Genomic DNA, 20,481 nt, shown 5'->3' on the forward strand with positions numbered 1-20,481 from the left:
TAGTAAAATTTAAATATCTCTTTATTTAAAAAAGATTGTCCGTTTAGCTCATATCTAATCCGTTTACTAACTTTTCTCGGTACTTTCTTTATTTTATTTAAAAAAAAATGTCTTGCGTGGGCATTGATTCATGTCCGTTCTGTAATGATTCCGATTGCAATCTTTCGATTGCACCTAAAATCGAGTAAAAGTTTATTTAAGTTATTTATAATTATAATTTTGTCCGTGCTATAAATAACCTAGTTAGATGATAAATAAAGTATTCAGATCAAAAAATTAAATTAACATATTATAAAAGAATTATCATGTCATTAATAAGCTAACGGATCTAATTATAAACGAGTTAAAAGATTATGTGATAATAAACATGAATATAAATACGACTTATTTAATAATTAAATTAAGTGAATCATTCAAATCCAATTATATTCTTGTCGAATTATTCAGTCGGGTTAAAATTTGGCATCCTGACAAAGGTAAAAAAAAGACGTAATATACAAAGTTCGACACACTCGAGTTTGCTTATTACGGTCTGAGTTATTCTCTACGCAAGCGCAAAGTCCAGCGGTGATTGTTAAGTAAACCACAACAATCCAAACGATGTAGAGTTGAAGCTTTTCTTCCTGCTAATTGGTCTCAGCTTTGCTTTGCAAGTGCAATCTTAGAAACTAACAAAGCCCTTCTCTTTCAAGCTTTCTATGGTCTCCTTGATGCACGTCTCCAGTGGAATAAACTTGATACCCAAGCTTTTTACTTTATCCTTGGAGACTTGGTATATTGGAATGAAGGGCTTATCATCTGCGCACCTGTGTATACCAACATAGATTGGCAATCAGAAGTCATCAGAAATGCGAAAGTATTTGGTTTCAGGTTAGGGAAGACAAAAGTTTAATTTGTCACAACTAGCAAAGAGATGAAAGAGAGAAACAGAAGCTTGCGATGCAAAAGATATGTTGCTTGCACTGGAATAATGTTAACATAAGAGTTTAAAAGAAAAAGGAAAGGAAAGATCATGATAACTTGATAGGATGTGAGTATTAGGAGATACTCGAGATAAAGCTGCAAGTGACACACCCAAAGATGAAGATATATATTGAGCTGGAATTTTTATGGAAAGATTGGACAACCCATGGAAAAAGGCACAAGATCTGCTATTATTCTGTCCTATAAAATGAGGTCTAAGTCATGATCTTTCTTTGGTAATTGTATGGTCTAATAGTCTGTTTAACCACACAACAAAGTTATACATGTAGACACGGCAAATGCAAGTTTAAGGGAGAAAACAAGTCTAGCATTGCTTTGCAAAGATATGACATAAGGTAGTGTAAAGACTAATGAGAATGGTGGTGAAAATGATAATGACTTACTTTGCAGGGAGTTCAAGAGCAGGATACAGGCCGTGTATGATCTTTACAATCTCTGAGTAGTGAGCAACTCTTTCAACTAGACAATATCTCCCAGTTGCTGAGGGAAGTTCATATGCCAGAATATGTGCCATAGCAACATCTTGAACATGCACCCATCGAACACTTGAATTTGGAAATGTAGATGATCCTGCCAAAATATATCTCATATGTGAGAAGCTGATGAGTCAGTTAATATCCAACGCAAGAGGGAAGCTTGGCTGTGCTAACGGTAGATTAATCATTAATGCAGGATCAGTTAAAAATTGCCTGGACTTAGAACTTCTAATGTAATCTGAGGTATTACGGAGAAAATTTCGACTTCCAGGTGCTGCAATATTTCCTGCTACAGGTCTCAAGTCCACAACCTGTGGGCAAATCTTCAGCTAATATGTAACAAAACCAGAAATAAGGTAAGATGCAGATAGGTTCAATCTATAATCTGTGGGAAGATAATGTTTCTCTAATCAAGCAGAATTTGTGGGAAGATAAGGTTTCTCTAATCAAGCAGAGCTGGAGGAACAAAATCTACCTTCCTAAACTTTTCAGTGAACATAATCATGGAAATGAGAATCACATTTCGTGCCAGTCCTCTCTTTCGCTCATTTTTTTTTTTTACCTTCTATTCATTCAGCCATGATTCCCTTTCACTTCTTTTTAACATAGCTAACAGCCTGACATTTTCCATTTATGGAGAAATAGCTTGGTCACAACTCACAAGCCACCTATGGTGGCTCATGATAAGTTGTCCTGAGTATTACTTTGACGGCTTCAATATTGATGAGAACACTTACATGAGAGTATAGATGACCTTGACGGTTAGCTTTTGACTATTTGCAATCAGAATGTTAGACAAAAAGTAAATGCCTATTAAGAACTGAGTGAGAAGTACACACCCTATCAACAAAAAATAAAATCCAAGTATGTGGAGAATGACTGGGCTTATAACCATTTATACCTTAGTCAACATAGTCCCATTTCCACCCATCTCCTCAGGATGTTATATGCAACAGGGTAAAGTTACAAAATTAAATATCTTGCCTCTAGAAATGTGAGGGCAGAAGCTTTAGTTTTCTAGGAAAAGATGCCCTTGTAAAGGCTTTAATAAGTTGTAAAAGCTTTGGGATATGGTATGGGAGGGTTTGGCTGCAAAGTTTGAGACTTCCAGTTGGAGGGTAATACTACCTTGTGCTTCAATACATTAGCTTCTAGAAAATGGAGTTTAAAGGAGTGGAGGCCAATGATAGAACAGGAAAGGCAAGGAGAAGCATTCATAGGTTGGAAGGGAATGTGGATTTAGGAGACTGGAGAGGAGTTGGGAAGTGGATTAACCAAGGATTTCATATTCACTCTATACTAAACTACAAATAAAAATTGTGCACTCATTCCTAGAAGTCCCACCTTTTGACTAAAGCCAAGATTTACTTACACGAACGGAGGTACTTACCATTTATTAAGTTCAGGATTGCAGCAGTGCTTGTGTTAAGTGTGGGCTGCAGAAGAGGGCCTATGACCATTCCGGGATTTATTGTAATCATGTTGATGGCATTGTCCCTTGAAAACTTCCAAGCAGCTTCCTCTGCCAAAGTCTTTGACAGTGGATACCACAACTGATGGAAATTGGAGAATTGATTAGAAATTTTTTGGTGAAAAACTATAAAAGTGAAACTTATTGGCTATAGCATGCATTATTATGATAAAATGATAACAAACAAATGCACTACTTGTGTATGCATATTTGCAATGACCATTACTAGAATAGTGTATTGTGCACACACTGTCTGTTTACCTCACTCCACAATCTATACAGAGAGTCACAGGCAACAAGGGGGTATCACGTGAAAATGTGGACATGCTGGATGGAGTATGTATAAAGGAGCCACACAAACCTTCGATTTTTCACAAATTTCTGGAATAGAAAACCATGTCTCATCAACTACAACATCAGGAGTTTTCAGTCTCCCATTATGTTCCACAGCAGCCATAGATGATGTTATGACCACCTTTTTCACAGAAGCTTTAGCACAGGAAGCCAATACATTTAGTGTGCCTTTCAATGCCGGATCAATCAGATCAACCTAAGATTCAAACCCTAAAAATATTAGAAACTTGTAGCTTGTCATCGTTGAAAAGCCCACGTAATTAAGGAAACAAAGAAAATAAGGCAGAAATGTTTTGCCTTGCCTTTTCTAAATTTCTAAAGACAACTATAACTCAACAACTGGTACAATATTGAAATTTCTATAAACTGGAGAATGACAATTATTATATGTCAAGAGGAATCATGATATGAACCTGAGGGTCTGTAATATTGTAATGGAAAGGAGATGCTGTATGGAAAACACCTTCACAGCCCTCAACTACATCATCAAAAGATCCCTCTTTTAACAAGTCTGCTTCGAAAAACTGCAACCTCTCATCGGCTCCATCGAGGGCATGCAAATGCTCAGTTTTCTTCGGATCAGCTAAAAGATAACACGAATGAATGCTATATCTATTAAACTTTAGATTTTTTTTTTCTTGTCTCCACGATCACTTTAAATAGAGAAAATGTTCACAAATCGCAACATATCCAAGTAGACACTATCTAAAGTATTTACGACCCGTGACGAGATCATCGACAACGGCATCAAATCGAGGTTAAAATTAACAAGAATGGCCCGATAACCGCAAGGATTGGGAGCAAACCAGGGTCGCGGACGGAGGCTCGAACGGTGTATCCGCGCTGGAGGAGAAGCTTCACGAGCCAGGAGGCGATGTAACCGGCAGCGCCGGTCACGCACACCACCTTCCCGGTTCCGTTCATCGTCTTCTGGGAGTCGGAAGCAGCAGGGAGAAAACAATCTCACCAAAGAAAACTCATTTTGTGGTTTCATTTTCTACACTAAAATAAGTTTTGTTTTTTTCTTAAAAAAAATTACAAATAACACCTTACATTTTGACTATATTACAAATAAAGCTCTTTCTTATTATTATTTACAAATAAGCCATTCTATTTAGTGGCTTGATAACTTTTTAGCAAATAAGGACCTATTGTGGATAATAAAAAGAGAGAGAGCTTTATATGTGATATAGTTAAGGTGTCATTTGTAATAATTGTCTCTTTCTTTTTCCTACTCAAATAAGGCACCTTCTTTTCAGTATGCCCAAATAGGGAGCAATAAAACAGTAAGAATGAAGGCCATAAGAACTCTAACAAGAATTCACAATGCAGTTTAGAGACATCATAATGGTTCGACAAGTAAGGTCTACGGACCTTATTTCATAAGCAAAAGGAAATTTTCAACAAGTATATTGAGCATTTAGGAGACTATCTTCTGCTACTACTGAAGTGTTCATCCTACTTGATCTCGCATTCGTTTGCACTTGTGCATTTTAGAAATTCACAAGGCCGTTTTTCCTGCAGCTTTCTATGGTCTCCTTGATGCTCGTCTCCAGTGGAATTAAGTTGACAATGCCCAAGGTTTTCATCTTATCCTTCGAGACTTGGTAAACTGGAACGAAGGGATTGCCGTCAGCGCACCTGCCATCAGACATATACACCACCATCACAACACTGGAAGTGGAAAGGAAGAATGAAAATATTTTGGCAACAGAAACTATAAAATTCTAGAGAGCATACGATGTTTGATGCAGAAAAGAAAAGAGGTTGAGATACCAACAATTGGCCCAAAAGTTCCCGCAGAGAGATTCGAGCCCTCTATTATTTTGATGCACTCAGAAGCCCCAGTTCAAGATTTAGGAAACATGAAAAGGAAAAAAATGAATTGAAGCTCCACAAACGGGATTATTAGCATATATACTGCAAAGAAAGACAGGCTAAAGGGATCCTCAGAAATGAAACTATTTGGTAATCCGGTGGTCCAATAGCCCGTTGGGCAATACATAGAAGCTTTAATCAGTTGCAAAGCAAATTAAAGTACAGCTTTCTCTCCTCAACTTATGCTAAAAAACCTGTGAAGAAATTAACATTATAAGAGAGGCTCCAAATATAGAGCCAAAAATTGAGCAAGAGCCCGATGCACTCTAACGCATGGGCTCCATATATATTAAAATAATAATATAATATTTATTATTATATTAGTTATTTTAAATTATTTAATAGGTCATCTTAGCATTATTATTTTTTAGTAAAAAATATCTTGTTAGAAAACTCTCATCGAGATCAAGACTAATATTTAATAGTTTCAGAACTAACTTTAAATTACTAATTTTTTAATTAAACGCATCGAAATTAAATTACACGAAATAAACATCGAAATAAGCATTATATGTCATTAACTAAAAATATCAAAATTACATTACATAAAATAAGCAGAAATTAACCAAACATAATAAAAATAATAGATGTTTAATATTCTGGTAAGTCATCTCTATAGCCACCGATTCCGGTTCCATAGCCATCGGTTCCGGTTCCGGTTTCATTTTTAATGTATTTCATATTTGATGTATTTCATATCTAATGTATTTTAATATTTAATATTTATATTGAAAATAATTTTGAATAATTATATTTTAGGACACATAATTTATTAGACTCATTTTTATAAATAATAAAAAAATTTAAATTTAAATTAACTCAAAAATAATTTAATATTAGATTTATTTTAAAGGTCTCGATGAGAACTTTCTAACTAAATTATTTAATAAAGGATACAAATAAAATTAAAATTATTGAGTAATTTTGGTATTTGAAAATGTTGAAATGACAAATGGAGTCGGGCTCTTTAGAGCCCCATTAGAGTTCAATCGGGCTCCAAATTTAGATTTTGGAGTTCAGTTAGAGTTGCTCTAAGACTGAGGACTCTGATGCAGGAATAGCTGGTTTAAAAGTCCTGACCCAATCAAGAAGAAAGCTTACCAGGGCCACAAGAAAGAATGCTATGCATGTAGCTGAAAGTGGCAAACTACAGATCACCGTAACAATCAGAACAAATTATTGTATTCTTAGTTTAAAAGAGAATAGTTAAATATGGTAAAAGAACCTCATGAAGATCATGGGAAGATGGAGGATACATCATTCATCTATTATATCAAATCATGGGAGATATTTTGTAATCATGAATAAATACTTTAATTGTTCTTGCTATGGAAGACCCAAGGCTCTAAAGTATAATGTTTTCTACTTTTCTCTCTAGTTATCTTTGTATTAATCACGAAGATCATGATTAGGGATTTGATAAGAGTCTCAGGCATTATAAATATCCACTATGTAGGCTTTTTAAAAGACACTTGAATGAAGTCAAATGAATTATAATCTCTCTGAGTAAGTTGTCATTTTGTTGTTCTCATCCTTGTATCTTGCTCAGTCAGTTTGTTGGCTAGATCCGTGGAGTTTTGTTCGCCAAGAAGATCCTAGTAGATTTCTTGTTGAATATATAGAAATATTCAACATGTGCAGATTGTGTTACTTATGGTCGAATGTTTTACGACCAGAAGCACAAGAAGAAGAAAGATGCCACCAGTGGTAAAGAAAATGTCGATGAAAACACTGACTTACTTCTCTGGGAATTGAAAAGCAGGATATAGTTCATGTATGATCTTCACTAGCTCTGAGTAATGAAGAACTCTTTCAACTACACAATATCTTCCAGTTGCCGAGGGAACTTCATAAGCCAGAATATGAGCCATAGCAACATCTTGAACGTTCACCCATCCAAATGTAATATTGGGAAATGTAGATGATCCTACAAGAAACAAAGTAGAATCATTAAATTTTATCGTCCTTGAGACATGCACTGGCACCTTTTGTAGTTAAGGATTTCAAGTATCAGTACAACAATATTCAGTTGGAGTCCGTTGCATCAATCCTCTCTCCATTCCACTCTGTGCTGGACAATGTCCATCAGCAAAAAGGCCCTTAATCTGTCCAGCTAATGGTTATAATTCACGAAAATTTGTGTTCTTCCCAAAGCCATTAAAACATCTAAAATACTTTTTATTATCAACTATATTCTTCAAACTAAACTGGCAGATACAATATCAAACACATTTCCCCTCAGTATGCTGGGAGGAGCTTTCTTTCTCTAGAAACATAGGGCCACTAGTAAAGCAAGATAAGTACTAAATAAAATTGCAGGCTTGATTAGTGGGCATACAGTTAGATAACTAACTTCAAGAATTTATTTAACATTCAATGGAGCTACGAACCATTAATTAAGTTCAGGATGTCAACAACACTAGAGTTAAGTGTAGGCTGCAGGAGAGGACCAATGACCATTGAGGGGTTTATAGAAACCATGTCGACAGCATTATCCTTTGAAAACTTCCAAGCAGCTTCCTCTGCCAAAGTCTTCGAGAGACCATACCACATCTGATAGAAAATGAACTGTTAACTGGATATTCTTGAAATAATTTGCAGAGCAAAACAAGTTAAAGGAACAAATTCAACACAACCTTGTAGAGCTCTTCATAGAGAACATACTTTAGGCTCACCACATTACATATGAAAAATGGTAAGCAATAACCATTTGGCCTTTTAAGCTGCCAAACAACATCTAATTCAACAGGGAACTCATCTTTCATTCTCATATATCAGAAACTGATCCTTTTAGCCCCCCCATAATGAACCATATACCAACTTTTTTATCTCTCCAAAACTTTTATAGAGATAGAGATGGGGGGGGGGGGGAGAGAGAGAGAGAGAGAGACAGGAGTTTGTATGAAGAATCGGTACATACCTTTGATTGCTTATAAATTTCTGCAATAGAAAACCATGTCTCATCAACTACAACATTGAGAGTTTTTGGTTTCCCATTCTGTGTAACAGCAGACATCGATGATGTTATGACCACCCTTTTAACAGAAGAAGTTTTAGCACAGGAAGCCAGTACATTTAGTGTACCTTTCACAGCTGGATCAATTAAATCAGCCTAAGAATTAAAAACAAAGTTTGTTATCCTGCAGAATGCTCACCTCACATAAAATAGGGGAGACAAGAAAGTAAGAAGGACAAGGAAAATGTCACCAATGGCTCAATAGGATGCATTAATATCACTCGCCTAAAGCATCCATTTGATAAATTTAGTACGAGATAATAACTTGTACTGCAAAGAAACATCTAAAAAGAATTGGAAAAATCTTGACCCCCTTGAGAAAATATTCAATGCAATTGAAATAACTCAAATACATCTTTTTCTGGTCTGGGAAAAACGCACAATCCGAACTATTACAGTTATTATTCATATTTAGATACATAGTGGCTTTGTATAAATAGGGCTAAGGCTCTTCTTTCATCAATAGGGCGAGAAGATTTGGTGAAAAATAGTGTATTTTAGTATTTTGATGAAAGAGGGGCCTTAGCCCTATTTATATGAAGCTATCGTGTATCCAAATAAATAAATAAAATATGACTCTAATAACTCGATAGGAACCAAAAGCTGAGAGTTAAAGCTTTGAAAAATGATGACCCATGGATAGAGAAAGACTATATCAACATCAGAACTACATCCGAACTCACCAATTACTCCAAAACGAGAGAAAACAAGAAATACTGGATTTCAAACTGTGTTATCTAAAAGTTAGTCTTCCTGAAAGGGGATGAAAACCTTTCAGTTTCTTAAGCTAGAACTACATCCGAACTCACCAATTACTCCAAAACGAGAGAAAACAAGAAATACTGGATTTCAAACTGTGTTATCTAAAAGTTAGTCTTCCTGAAAGGGGATGAAAACCTTTCAGTTTCTTAAGCTAGAACTTTTTTTTGTTCACTCTCGATACAGGTAGAATTATCTACTTTACATTTAATAAGAGTGCAGCATTCAGCATGGAGATAAATCCGAGCCTAACCCAATATTTAAACCACTGATCGAGCATGAAGCTAATCCACATTCCAAGTTGTGGGTACCCAACCCAAACCCAAATTAACTGTGAAATAGAGCTTCAGTTAAGAGACAACCATAACTAAAGCAAAGAAAAAATTGAAGTGTTTGCAAAATTGATAGGAGATTCAGATTCCAACAGAAACAGGGATAATTGACATTGAAGTACCTCAAAAGATGGCTTCAGGTGTGACCAATGAAAAGATAAGTTGGTACATGCCAAACTAATGTCATCCTAGAGATCTCTAGGATTGAAAACAAGGCTTAGGAATTTGAATGAATTAGTGATTATAATGGAGGAGAGAGTCACCTTGATCACAAGAGGAGATGAAGAATTCAAGAGGGCTAAAACAGAGAGGTTCCGAAAGTCACAGAGACATTGGAGTAGAGGAAGAAAGTAGGAAATTCTGCATAAAAGATGAGGTCACACTTGCTTTCTACTAGTATGATCTACAAGAAAGTTGAAAGCCAAAATATGGAGGGTTTTCTCATTATATTCATAAGGAGTATGAACATAATGAACACCAGCCAATCACATCAGAACCTATTCTCTGTGTCAGGTTGAGGTATTTTAGCCCATGCCGGACTTAGGCTGCAAAAAAACCTGCACAGAAAACTTAGTACTGATTTCACTCCAATACATCTTCATCATAGTCAATTACTTAAGATATTGATGGCACCCATGCTTTCAGCATTAAGGCTAAGAAGTTAGGGAAAAAGTAACCGATGAAATACCCGCTAAATAAGATCATTTCATTTAGAAGGCAATAAAGTAAAAAAGATATAGATGATAGTTATACTTTCAACTTTCTGGCTAAGAAGTCAGGAAAGCATCAAACAAGTAAAAACCAAGTACATAAAGTCAATTAGGTATCAACAAGGATCATGATATGAACCTGTGGGTCATGAACAACGAAATGGACAGGAGATGCTGTATGAAAAACACCTTCACAACCCTCAACTACATCATCAAAAGATCCCTCTTTTAATAAGTCCGCTTGGAATAACTGCAATCTCTCTTCGGCTCCATCGAGGGCTCGCAAGTGCTCTGTTTTCTTCGGATCAGCTAAAAGATAGCACAAAAGAATGAATGATCTATATATATATATATGTACACATATTAGAATTTAGATTTTTAACCTTCATCCATACTTCGAATATACCAATTATTTGCCAGAGAGAAGCATCACGGAATGAGATAGAGGATGCTACTCATCAAAAACAAGCTTAAAACTGACAAAAATGGAGAGTAAATGAAAGCGTCGGAAAACTAACCGGTGTCGCGGACGGAGGCTCGAACGATGTACCCGCGCTGGAGGAGGAACTTCACCAACCAGGAGGCAATGTAGCCAGAAGCGCCGGTCACGCACACTACCTTCCCGCTGCCGCTCATGGTGTTCGTTTTCTTTTTCCTGCCTATCTCCGACTTCCGAGAGGAGTATGCTGTTGAAAGACTAATAATAAATAATTGGAGTTTGTGTCCACGCGTAATACTGCTGGCTGCTGATGGAGTGTATATTATTTTTAAACTATTTACGTCGGCCGACTCGAAACAACATTGTTTAGTGGATTAATTAATTTTCCAATACACAAAAAAATTGTCATGAAAAATTGTTATATTATATATATATATAAAACGCTTTCAGAAAAATTGATTTATATACGATTTATAAATTATTATATAAAACTTTTGAAATTAAAATTTGGAGGGCTATGATTTTTTTTTTTTGTGATTACGAGCACGGTCGGTTATAAGGAATAACTGTGACTCCATCTTTTAGATCTTTTTCATATCTTTGTAACGATATATTTTATGACCAGAATAAATGCTCACGTGCAGACTTAGGAGAATCTAAATTTTTTATTTCTATTTTAATATATATCATTTTTGCAGGAGATCCCTTGACCTTGATGTATTATGTCAAATTGTTTTGTTAAGTTTTTTCAAATAAGTCATTTTTGGAAAGAGCAACTCACCTTTTCAGGAGAACAATTTGTTAATTATTTTTATTATTAATTTCTAAGCGTATGAAAAAATTGATTAATTTACTAAAAATATGTCTGACACAACAATTTTATTAGTACAGTAGTTTAGAAAATAATTTAAATATTATAGTTTGTGAAACATTAATTAGTGTAGCAGTACTTTAGTCAAAAACTCCAATACGATGAAGACCAATGCAAAGACATCGAAGTACTACGTAGTAAAACATTGAGCTTTACGGGAAGCCCTACAAAAGGCGAAGGACAGCGGATTTAGGAACATTACTGTGGATACTGCTTCTCAACTCCTACTCCAATTAATCAACCAAAAGACGAGCCCGTGGAGGATAAGGAGATTAATTAAAGACTGTACACCGTGAGGCCACTGTTGGGATGGCTTAGGATTACCTGAGTTTCAAACTATTTTAACTAGAGATATAGTTGAGATGTGCTAATTTCCCTAAGGTTAGGTGCATTTTGGAGCTTATGGCTTTCTTCTAATGAAGTTTATTTATTTATTTTTTTTAGAATTTTTTAGTTTTATATGGTCGCGAAGACCGCGGAGTGCGAAGAGAATCTCCCCAAAAGTCATATCATGGTTTATTAAATATATTTAAATTTGACCTTTGATATTGCGACAATAATTTGAGAGAGCCTTTTACCAAACTTTTTCAAGTATAACACTGTTTCAATTATTGTTTCAAATGTCAAAAATTTGTATATAACATCGTCATTTTTAATAAAATTATAATTTTTTATATATTTTTACTATTTACAATCGACTCATATGATTTTAATTAATATATACAGAAAACGTTAAGTTGAGATATTTTATTTTTAAAATAACTAAAATACTTTTATTTCTAAAATAAATAAAATAACTTGATTGAAAATATTTTCATACAGTTAACTTCGTCTAAATGCTTCGTTAAGTTTAACAATTCAAATGTAGAAAATAAATCATATTTTTATTTAAAAAATAGGGTGTTATATATAAATTTTTTTTAAAATAATTATTACATGAGACAAGACAACTTGGATTAATTAATTTCTTAATATATTGAAAAACTATAAAGAAAATTATTTTTTAAAACGCTTTCACATAAACCAATTTATACTAATATATTATTATTTTAGAGAAGCTGTGGTCCTTTTATGATCATCTAAATTTATTTTTTTATATTTTAGCCTATAACTTTCTCGTCGGAAGTCGTTCATTCCTCTCTCATCTTTGGGGTGGCATATTATACGTTCTAAATAGACTTTTAGTTTAAAAGTTATGCCCTTCCAAAAATAATCTGATAAGTAAATTGTTTTATTAAGATAAAATATATTAGGGTTATTTGTGCTGAAAATTTACTTGGTTTTTAATTTGACAAGGCAAGATCTTTTTTAATTTTTATTGCACTTAAAGTTTTTTCCTTATTTTTCTTCGCTCATTAAATATTGACAAGATATTATAAGAGAGAGAAATGGCTACTTACTCCTATTCTTCTTCTTCTCCTACTTCACATGCCGCTACTATTTATTTATTTATTTTTTCTATTTTTCTTCTTATTTTGCTGCTATTGCTCCTTCTTTCATCTCTTATTTTTTTTATACAAGTCTCTCTAATCACTTTTTAATTTATAAAATAAGTGATTAATAAGGGATCATAGTGAGATAATTAGGATTAGTTAAATAAAAAAATGTGACTCTATATAATTATTATTTATTTATTTCTATGTAAATTGTAATTGTAAAATAGATAAATTCTATAATATATAGAAAGTGTATAGAAAAAACAACGAAAATTATTTTACTTTCTTCTCTTCTTATGCTGTTGCTGCGGGTGGTGATTTTCTTTCTTCTCCTTTCTCGTTTTACTTTTTTAGCTACTACTGTTCCTTTTTTTATTTCTTAATTATTTTCTTTCTTTATACAAGTTTCTCGGATCGCTCTTTATCTAATAAAAATAAATATGAATAATTTTTGTAAATATAACAACAAATTCAGTGATTTAGTTCGCTCCAAGGAAGTTGTGCGATTTCAGCTTACATAAGTCGCCTTCCAGTTCAAGTTCAGTGATTTATATAAAAATTCAGCATCCTTCAACAGTTTTTTTTTTTTATCATTCAATTTTCCTTAGCAATTTATGTTGTAAACTGATTTTCGCATAAGTTGTTTCTGGGTTGAACAATTATACTTGAATATTAAACGAGTTTCTTGAGCTGTATAAATATAGCACGGCAAAACTTAACAAAATTCGTTATTTAAGTTTTAAAGTAAACTAACCCGTAAAAATAATAATCCGAAGCTTGTCGCAACAAGGGATCCCAATACTCAAATTAGACTTCTTTCATAAATATCTCTAACTAAAGCTCACATAAAATGAGAGGGTATAAACAAAGAAGAAAATTTACATTTAACACCCAGTATTCTTGCATTTACATTTTTAAGCCCCAATACTAGCTGAAAAACATAGAGAACCTGCTGCCTTTATGTTGTAGAAACATCAATGTATTAAATGACAATTATCTATGAAAAATTCAATTTGACACTACTTCCCATTGAAGACTGTTACAAGAATGCCCAAATAGGAGGAATGCCTAGTAATAATAAAGTCCATAAGAACGCTAACAAGAAGATTCAATGCAGTTCAGAGACATATTAACAATTCAACAAAGCTTATCGTGTGCTGAGGAGAGTATCTTCTTCAGCTACTATCAGAGTTTTCCTTGCTACTTGGTCTCAGAATTACTTTGCATGTGTGAAATTTGAAAACTGACAAAGCCCTTTTCCTTCAAGCTTTCTATGGTCTCCTTGATGCTTGCCTCCAGTGGAATATAGTCGATACCCAAGCTTTTCGTCTTATCCTTCGAGACTTGGTAAATTGGAACAAAGGGCTTGTCATCAGCGCACCTGCCAAGGAACATATATATATATATATCACACCCACAATAATGAAAAAAATAAAGGATGAAAACATTTGCATACTTGTAAGGAGGATGAACACACAGCTTTAGATGTGATATGACACAATGCTGGTTCTGATTTGGAAGGAGATAAAGAGGCTCCTTTTTTTAAGGTAATTAGAATTGCATTAATCTGGAAGGCAAGGTGCCCGAAAATAATTACACCCTGCTGTCTCGCCGATGCAAGGTATCAGCAACATCAAGACATAAAATAAATATGAACTTAGGCATACCGAAGCATTCCACAAAAGGAAGAAATAGTTAACCTAGAGTGAGTTGCTAACCAATTAGCAGTAAAATTTACTTCTCTAAGAATGTGATTAATGATTACTCTTTTGAAAGAGTGAATCAGGTATTAAATATCCTTGACAAGATTTTTGATGATCTGGTTGCCATCTCCTTAGCAAATCATTGAGATATTTTTTAATCCTGAATTACAAAATCTCTTAGTGATTTGGCTTTCTTGCTGTTTTCTTTCTCGTATTTTGCCTACTCAGATTTTGTTAATCTAGAAGACCCCTCCCCTCCATCATGTTCTACTTCTGGTTATGACGATAGTGTCAAGTAGATTTCTTGGTCAACTACAACATCAGGAATTTTTGGTCTCCCATTATGTTCCACAGCAGCCATAGATGATGTTATGACCACTTTTTCGCAGAAGCTTTAGCACAGGAAGCCAATACATTTAGTGTGCCTTTCAGTGCCGGATCAATCAGATCAACCTAAGATTCAAAACCCTAGAAATATTAGAAACTTATAGCTTGTCATCCTGCAAATCCACGGAATTAATGAAACAAAGAAAATAAGGCACAATTGTTTTGCCTTGCCTTTTCTAAATTTCTAAAGACCACTATAACTCAACAACCGGTACAATATTGAAATTTCTATAAACTGGAGAATGACAATTATTATATGTTAAGACTTAAGAGGGATCATGATATGAACCTGAGGGTCTGTAATATTGTAATGGAATGGAGATGCTGTATGGAAAACACCTTCACAGCCCTCAACTACATCACCAAAAGGTCACTCTTTTAATGAGTCTACTTTGAATAACTGCAAGCTCTCATCGGCTGGCGGCTCCATCAAGGGCATGCAAATGCTCAGTTTTCTTCGGATCAGGCAGTCAGCTAAAAGATAACACGAACGGACGATATATCTATTAAAATTCTAGATTTTTGGTCTATATGATCACTTTAAATAGAGGAATTGTTTACAAATCGCAACATATCCAAGTAGACACTATCTAAAGAATTTACGACCCGTATCGAGATCATCGACGAGGGAATCAAATCGAGGTTAGAATTCACAAGAATGGCCCACTAACCGCAAGGATTGGGAACCTACCGGGGCCGCTGACGGAGGCTCGAACAGTGTATCCGTGCTGGAGGAGAAGTTTCACGAGCCAAGAGGTGATGTAACCGAAAGCCCTTCCCCATTCCGTTCATCGTCTTCTAGGAGTTGGAAGCAGCGGGGAGAAAAAACTTAGTGGTTTCATTTTCTAAACTAAATAAATATATTTATATGAAGGAGAGCTCACTCGCGCGGGAACTTTTTTTTAAAAAAAATATTACAAATAACACCTTACATTTAAACTATATTACAAATAAAGTTCTTTTTTGTTTTTGTTTACAAATAAACCATTCTATTTGCTAATCGTTATGAAGGAGACATCATAACAATTATTAGCATATATGCTGCAAAGAAAGACAGGCCAAATGAATACTCAGAAATGAAAATATTTGGTAATCCAATTGTCTAATAGCCTGTTGGGCCATACGTAGAAGCTTTAATCAGTTGCAAAGCATATTAAAGCAGAGCTTTCTCTACCCAACTGATGCTTTAAAACCTGGGAAGAAATTAACATTATGTGGCTGAGGGCTCTGATGCAGGAGCAACTGGTTTAAAGGTCTGACCGAATCAAGAAGAAAGCTAACCAGGGCCACAAGAAAGGATGCCAGGCATGCAGCTGAGGTGGCAATCTACTGATCACCATAACAACCAAAACAAATTACTATATTCTTAGTTTAAAAGAGAATAAGTTAAATATGGTAAAAGAACTTCATGAAGATTGTGGGAAGATGGAGGATCATGGGAGATATTTGTAACCATGAATACTTTAATCGTTCTTGCTATGGAAGATTCAAGGCTAAAAACTATAACGTTTTCTACTTTTCTGTCTAGCTATCTCTGTATTAATGGAAGATCATGATTCTGGATTTCATAGTCTCAGGCTCTATAAATATCCGCTATGTAGGCTTTTTAAAGACACTTGAATGAAGTCGAGTGAATTATAAACTCTCTCAGTAAGTTGTCATTTTGTTGTTCTCTTCCTCGTATCTTGCTTAGTCAGTTTGTTGGCTAGATTCGGAGAGTTTTGTTCCAACGATGGTCGTGCCAACCAGCATGTGACACGAGGGGTGCCGCACGACACCTCTCCTAGTAGCTTCGCCGCTCGTCGTAGACCAGCCGACACCGCTCCCCGCCGCCTTCATCATCGTCGTTCGCCGCTGTCTCGTGGCCCTTGGGTCCCGAACTTAAGTTTTTCTTTCACCTGACCTAACCCGCCACTATTTCTTCCTCCTCAAGCTAGGGCACCCCATTGCGTGTGATTAGCGGCCCGAGCTCGGAGGCGATGAGACAACGGTGAACAGCAATGACGACCTCGTCAGAGAATAGCGACGACGAGCGACGAGTGATGAGTGACAAAGGGTGAAGGTGAGTAATCTCCTTTTTCTCTCCCTCTTTTGCGGCACGTGCCGTGCCATGCTGTGCCAGTGGCACGACCATCCATGTTTTGTTCATCAAGAAGACCCTCCCGGCATCAGGTTCTACTTCAAACAATAACGAGAGTGCCTAGTAGATTACTTATTGACTATCACACAAGTTCAACATGTTCAAATTGTGTAACTTATGGTCAAATATTTTACGACCAGAAGCACAAGAAGAAGAAAAGTTGTCCGCCAGTGGTAAAGAAACTATTGATGAAAACACTGACTTACTTATCGGGGAGTTGAAAAACAGGATATAGTTCATGTATGATCTTCGCTAGCTCTGAGTAATGAGCAACTCTTTCAACTACACAATATCTTCCAGTTGCCGAGGGAAGTTCATATGCCAGAATATGAGCCATGGCAACATCTTGAACGTGCACCCATCCAAAAGTAGCATTGGGAAATGTAGATGATCCTACAAGAAATCAAGTAAAATCATTAAATTCATCGTCCTTGAGACGTGCAATGACACCTTCTATAGTAAACAATTATCTAGGCCATATAAAGTGACAGAATAGCTTGATCTTGATGTACAGACTTGATCACTGAACAGTAGTACATAGTATATTGGAGCACAGATTTTTGCTAGATATAATAATACTAGAGATGAACTTCCTAGATATGAAATGTTGATAATTTTCTAAGAAAAGAAATTAAATATAAGTTAGGAACTGAATTTGCCAGAACCAGTAGATCATCTATAGCATACAACATCCACATCAATTTAGAGTATGTTCATAAGTCTTGACAACTAAATCATATTAAACCATAGACATGCTCATTATCAATAGCTAACTAGCAGTTCCTTTTCATGCATTGTTTCAGTGGGAACAGTAAAACATATTAATATGCTCAAAATTTTAAACCTATCACTAGGCTAAAATTGTTCTCACCAAATCCTTAAACTTCACAACTGGGTGATGCAGATCTCAAATTCCTTAATGAAAAATTCAACTCAGAAATGAGGGGATAGAAAATTCGTACCCTTGTTTATGCATATCATCTCAACCTCAATAAGGTTAACGGATCCATTGTCTTACAACCAAAACATCTACGTAGATGACAAAATCAAGAAACATGTAAACTCTATTAAGCTTCTCATAATTGGGAACAACAAATATTCCATCACAGTCAATTCCTCGACAAATCAAGTCAACAATCGACGATGTAACCCAATAAACTTACATCTCAAATTAAGACTGGTCAGTGGTCAACTATATATGCAGCCAAAATTATCATGAAAGTGAGACTCTCATCATAAGAAACTTGAAGATCCCTAAACATACTTATTCTCTGGAATTTCCAACTGTCAAACTCTATTATCATCAAATATACTGCAGGACATTTTTTTCGGGCACATTTGCTGATTTTGATTTAGTTATAATTGTCAAGCTTCTCAGTTCTCACACTAACGAAAAGAGAATATTCCACCTTTGATCCAAGATAAAGCTTCTTGATATATGCAATATCATCCTACTATTTACATACTCCCAATTCTCAAAAGACCAAAAATAAAGACTAACTAAAACTAAAAAACTTATATCAGTTTGGTTTGAAACAACTTGGAATAGCCATTATTTCCTTTATCCACATGACCCAGAAAATTATAAATAATCTAAGTAGTGTTTCCCTCCCTACAGACAAACAGGAAATTGTCCAAGGAGGGCTAGAAATTCCCCTAATTTCACCAACTGATAGCAAAAAATCTGTGCAACAATATACTATTAATCCAATCCAAAGAAGTCTTTCAAGTAGGCTGTACATCTTGATAGCCAACTGCCTCACAGCAAACTACAAACAATGCATGTGCCTGGATACAATTGTGTACTTCAAAAATCATCCTTCCAACCGAAATGACTAAAGAAGCCTACTAGTACTTAATTTCAGACAATTGGAAAACAAGCATTTACACTACAAAATTGAAAAGAAACTAACTATGGAATGATCCCACGGAATCCAGCTAAACAATGTAGAACAAGAAAAAGAAGATCATTTGCGATGAATTGCTTTTCAATACCATAGTATCAATAGGGTCAGTCATAATAATGATGCTGCACTATAATTTACCATTTGAAAGTCACTGTAAATAATCGTACAGGAGTTAAAGAAATATTACCTTCTCCAATATGTATTCTAATACTTAAACAAGATAAACAAGCAGTGAGGAAGTTATATAAATAAGGATTTCAAGTATCAGTACAGACAATATTCAGTTGGGATCCGTTGCATGAATCCTCTATCAGTTCCACTCTATGCTGGACAATGTCCATCAGCAAAAAGGCCCTTAATCTGTCCAGCTAATGGTAATAATTCACGAAAATTTGTGTTCTTCCCAAGCCATTAATACATCTAAAATACTTTTTTATTATCATCTATATTCTTCAAACTAAACTAGCAGATACAATATCAAACACATTTCCCCTCAGTATGCTGGGAGGAGCTTTCTTTTGCTAGGAAAGTATGGCCACTGGTAAAGCAAGATAAGTACTAAATTAGATAAATAACTTCAAGAATTTATTTAACATTGAATGGAGCTACACACCATTAATTAAGTCCAGGATTTCACCAGCAGTAGTGTTAAGCGTAGGCTGCAGGAGAGGACCAATGACCATTGAGGGGTTTATAGAAACCATGTCGATAGCATTATTTTTTGAAAACTTCCAAGCAGCTTCCTCTGCCAAAGTCTTTGAGAGACTATACCACGTCTGATAGAAAATGAGAAGTTAATTGGATATTCAATAATTTGCAGAGCAATACAAGTTAAAGGAACAAATTCAACACAACCTTGTAGAGCTTTCATAGTGAACATACTTTAGGCTCACCACATTACATATGAAAAATAGTAAGCAATAATAATTTGGCATTTTAAGCTGACAAACAACATCTAATTCAACAGGGAATTCATCTGTCATTCTCATAAATCAGAAACTGATCTTTTTAGCCCTCCCCATAATGAACCACATACCAACTTTTTTATCTCTCCAAAACTTTTACAGAGATAGACGCGGAGGGGTGAAAGATGGGCAGAAAGGCAATGTAAACTGAAAAGAAGGTGGACATGCACAGAAGTTTGTATGAAGAATCGGCACATACCTTTGATTGCTCACAAATTTCTGCACTAGAAAACCATGTCTCATCAACTACAACATTGGGAGTTTTCGGTCTCCCATTCTGTGTAACAGCAGCCATCGATGATGTTATGACCACCCTTTTAACAGAAGAAATTTTAGCACAGGAAGCCAATACATTTAGTGTGCCCTTCACAGCTGGATCAATTAAATCAGCCTGAGAATAAAACAAAGTTTGTTATCCTGCAGAATGCTCAGTATTAAGGACCTCACGTAAAATATAGGAGACAAGAAAATAAGAAACATAAAGAAAATGTCACCGATGGCTCAATGGGATGCATTAATATCATCGCCTAAAGCATCCATAAAAATATAGAAAGACGCAAAACATGAAATCCAAGTTTTGATCACTTTAGTACAAGATAATAAATCGTACTGCAAATAAACATCTAAAAAGAATTGGAAAAATCTTGACCCCC

At 35.1% G+C, this 20,481-nt stretch overlaps 3 protein-coding genes across 4 annotated transcripts; all 3 read right to left on the reverse strand.

Annotated features, from left to right (window-relative positions):
* Nucleotides 1-400: 400 nt before the first annotated feature.
* Nucleotides 401-4,277, reverse strand: LOC140791215 (phenylacetaldehyde reductase-like). The gene is made up of 6 exons (XM_073141636.1): nt 4,092-4,277; nt 3,699-3,868; nt 3,293-3,481; nt 2,851-3,013; nt 1,368-1,554; nt 401-806 (listed from the first exon to the last, which is right to left on the reverse strand). Exons 1-6 carry the CDS (start codon nt 4,207-4,209, stop codon nt 662-664), a joined length of 972 nt encoding a protein of 323 aa, XP_072997737.1. The 5' UTR covers nt 4,210-4,277; the 3' UTR covers nt 401-661.
* Nucleotides 4,278-4,578: 301 nt separating this feature from the next.
* Nucleotides 4,579-10,671, reverse strand: LOC140791323 (phenylacetaldehyde reductase-like). Of its 2 annotated transcripts, XM_073141846.1 has the most exons (7): nt 10,499-10,671; nt 10,120-10,289; nt 8,084-8,275; nt 7,800-7,886; nt 7,554-7,716; nt 6,904-7,090; nt 4,579-4,926 (listed from the first exon to the last, which is right to left on the reverse strand). In XM_073141846.1, the coding sequence occupies exons 1-7, from the start codon at nt 10,614-10,616 to the stop codon at nt 4,779-4,781; spliced, it is 1,065 nt and encodes a 354-aa protein (XP_072997947.1). In that variant the 5' UTR covers nt 10,617-10,671; the 3' UTR covers nt 4,579-4,778. The 2 variants fall into 2 exon arrangements, with proteins under 2 accessions (XP_072997947.1, XP_072997949.1); XM_073141848.1 differs by lacking the exon at nt 7,800-7,886 and having other exon boundaries at nt 10,499-10,667.
* A 3,055-nt stretch (nt 10,672-13,726) lies between these two features.
* Nucleotides 13,727-20,262, reverse strand: LOC140790202 (phenylacetaldehyde reductase-like). The gene is made up of 4 exons (XM_073140171.1): nt 20,028-20,262; nt 19,477-19,639; nt 17,163-17,349; nt 13,727-14,107 (listed from the first exon to the last, which is right to left on the reverse strand). The coding sequence occupies exons 1-4, from the start codon at nt 20,121-20,123 to the stop codon at nt 13,927-13,929; spliced, it is 627 nt and encodes a 208-aa protein (XP_072996272.1). The 5' UTR covers nt 20,124-20,262; the 3' UTR covers nt 13,727-13,926.
* Between the last annotated feature and the right edge of the window lie 219 nt (nt 20,263-20,481).

The sequence above is a fragment of the Typha latifolia genome, chromosome 6 (genome assembly GCF_019914945.1).
Source record: "Typha latifolia isolate L0001 chromosome 6, TyphaL0001v2, whole genome shotgun sequence".
Classification (NCBI taxonomy): Eukaryota; Viridiplantae; Streptophyta; class Magnoliopsida; order Poales; family Typhaceae; genus Typha; species Typha latifolia.

Excerpts from the sequence above, each read along its gene's own strand:
- LOC140791215 (XM_073141636.1), bottom strand. The coding sequence starts at position 4,209 with ATGAACGGAACCGGGAAGGTGGTGTGCGTGACCGGCGCTGCCGGTTAC. Across the intron at positions 3,869-4,091 it reads AGCCTCCGTCCGCGACCCTG|CTGATCCGAAGAAAACTGAG; the intron begins GTTTGCTCCCAA and ends GTTATCTTTTAG. Across the intron at positions 3,482-3,698 it reads ACAATATTACAGACCCTCAG|GTTGATCTGATTGATCCGGC; the intron begins GTTCATATCATG and ends TTTGAATCTTAG.
- LOC140791323 (XM_073141846.1), bottom strand. The coding sequence starts at position 10,616 with ATGAGCGGCAGCGGGAAGGTAGTGTGCGTGACCGGCGCTTCTGGCTAC. Across the intron at positions 10,290-10,498 it reads AGCCTCCGTCCGCGACACCG|CTGATCCGAAGAAAACAGAG; the intron begins GTTAGTTTTCCG and ends GCTATCTTTTAG. Across the intron at positions 8,276-10,119 it reads TCGTTGTTCATGACCCACAG|GCTGATTTAATTGATCCAGC; the intron begins GTTCATATCATG and ends TTTAATTCTTAG.
- LOC140790202 (XM_073140171.1), bottom strand. The coding sequence starts at position 20,123 with ATGGCTGCTGTTACACAGAATGGGAGACCGAAAACTCCCAATGTTGTA. Across the intron at positions 17,350-19,476 it reads AATCCTGGACTTAATTAATG|GATCATCTACATTTCCCAAT; the intron begins GTGTGTAGCTCC and ends GATTTCTTGTAG. Across the intron at positions 14,108-17,162 it reads GTTTTTCAACTCCCCGATAA|GTGCGCTGATGACAAGCCCT; the intron begins GTAAGTCAGTGT and ends GTTCCTTGGCAG.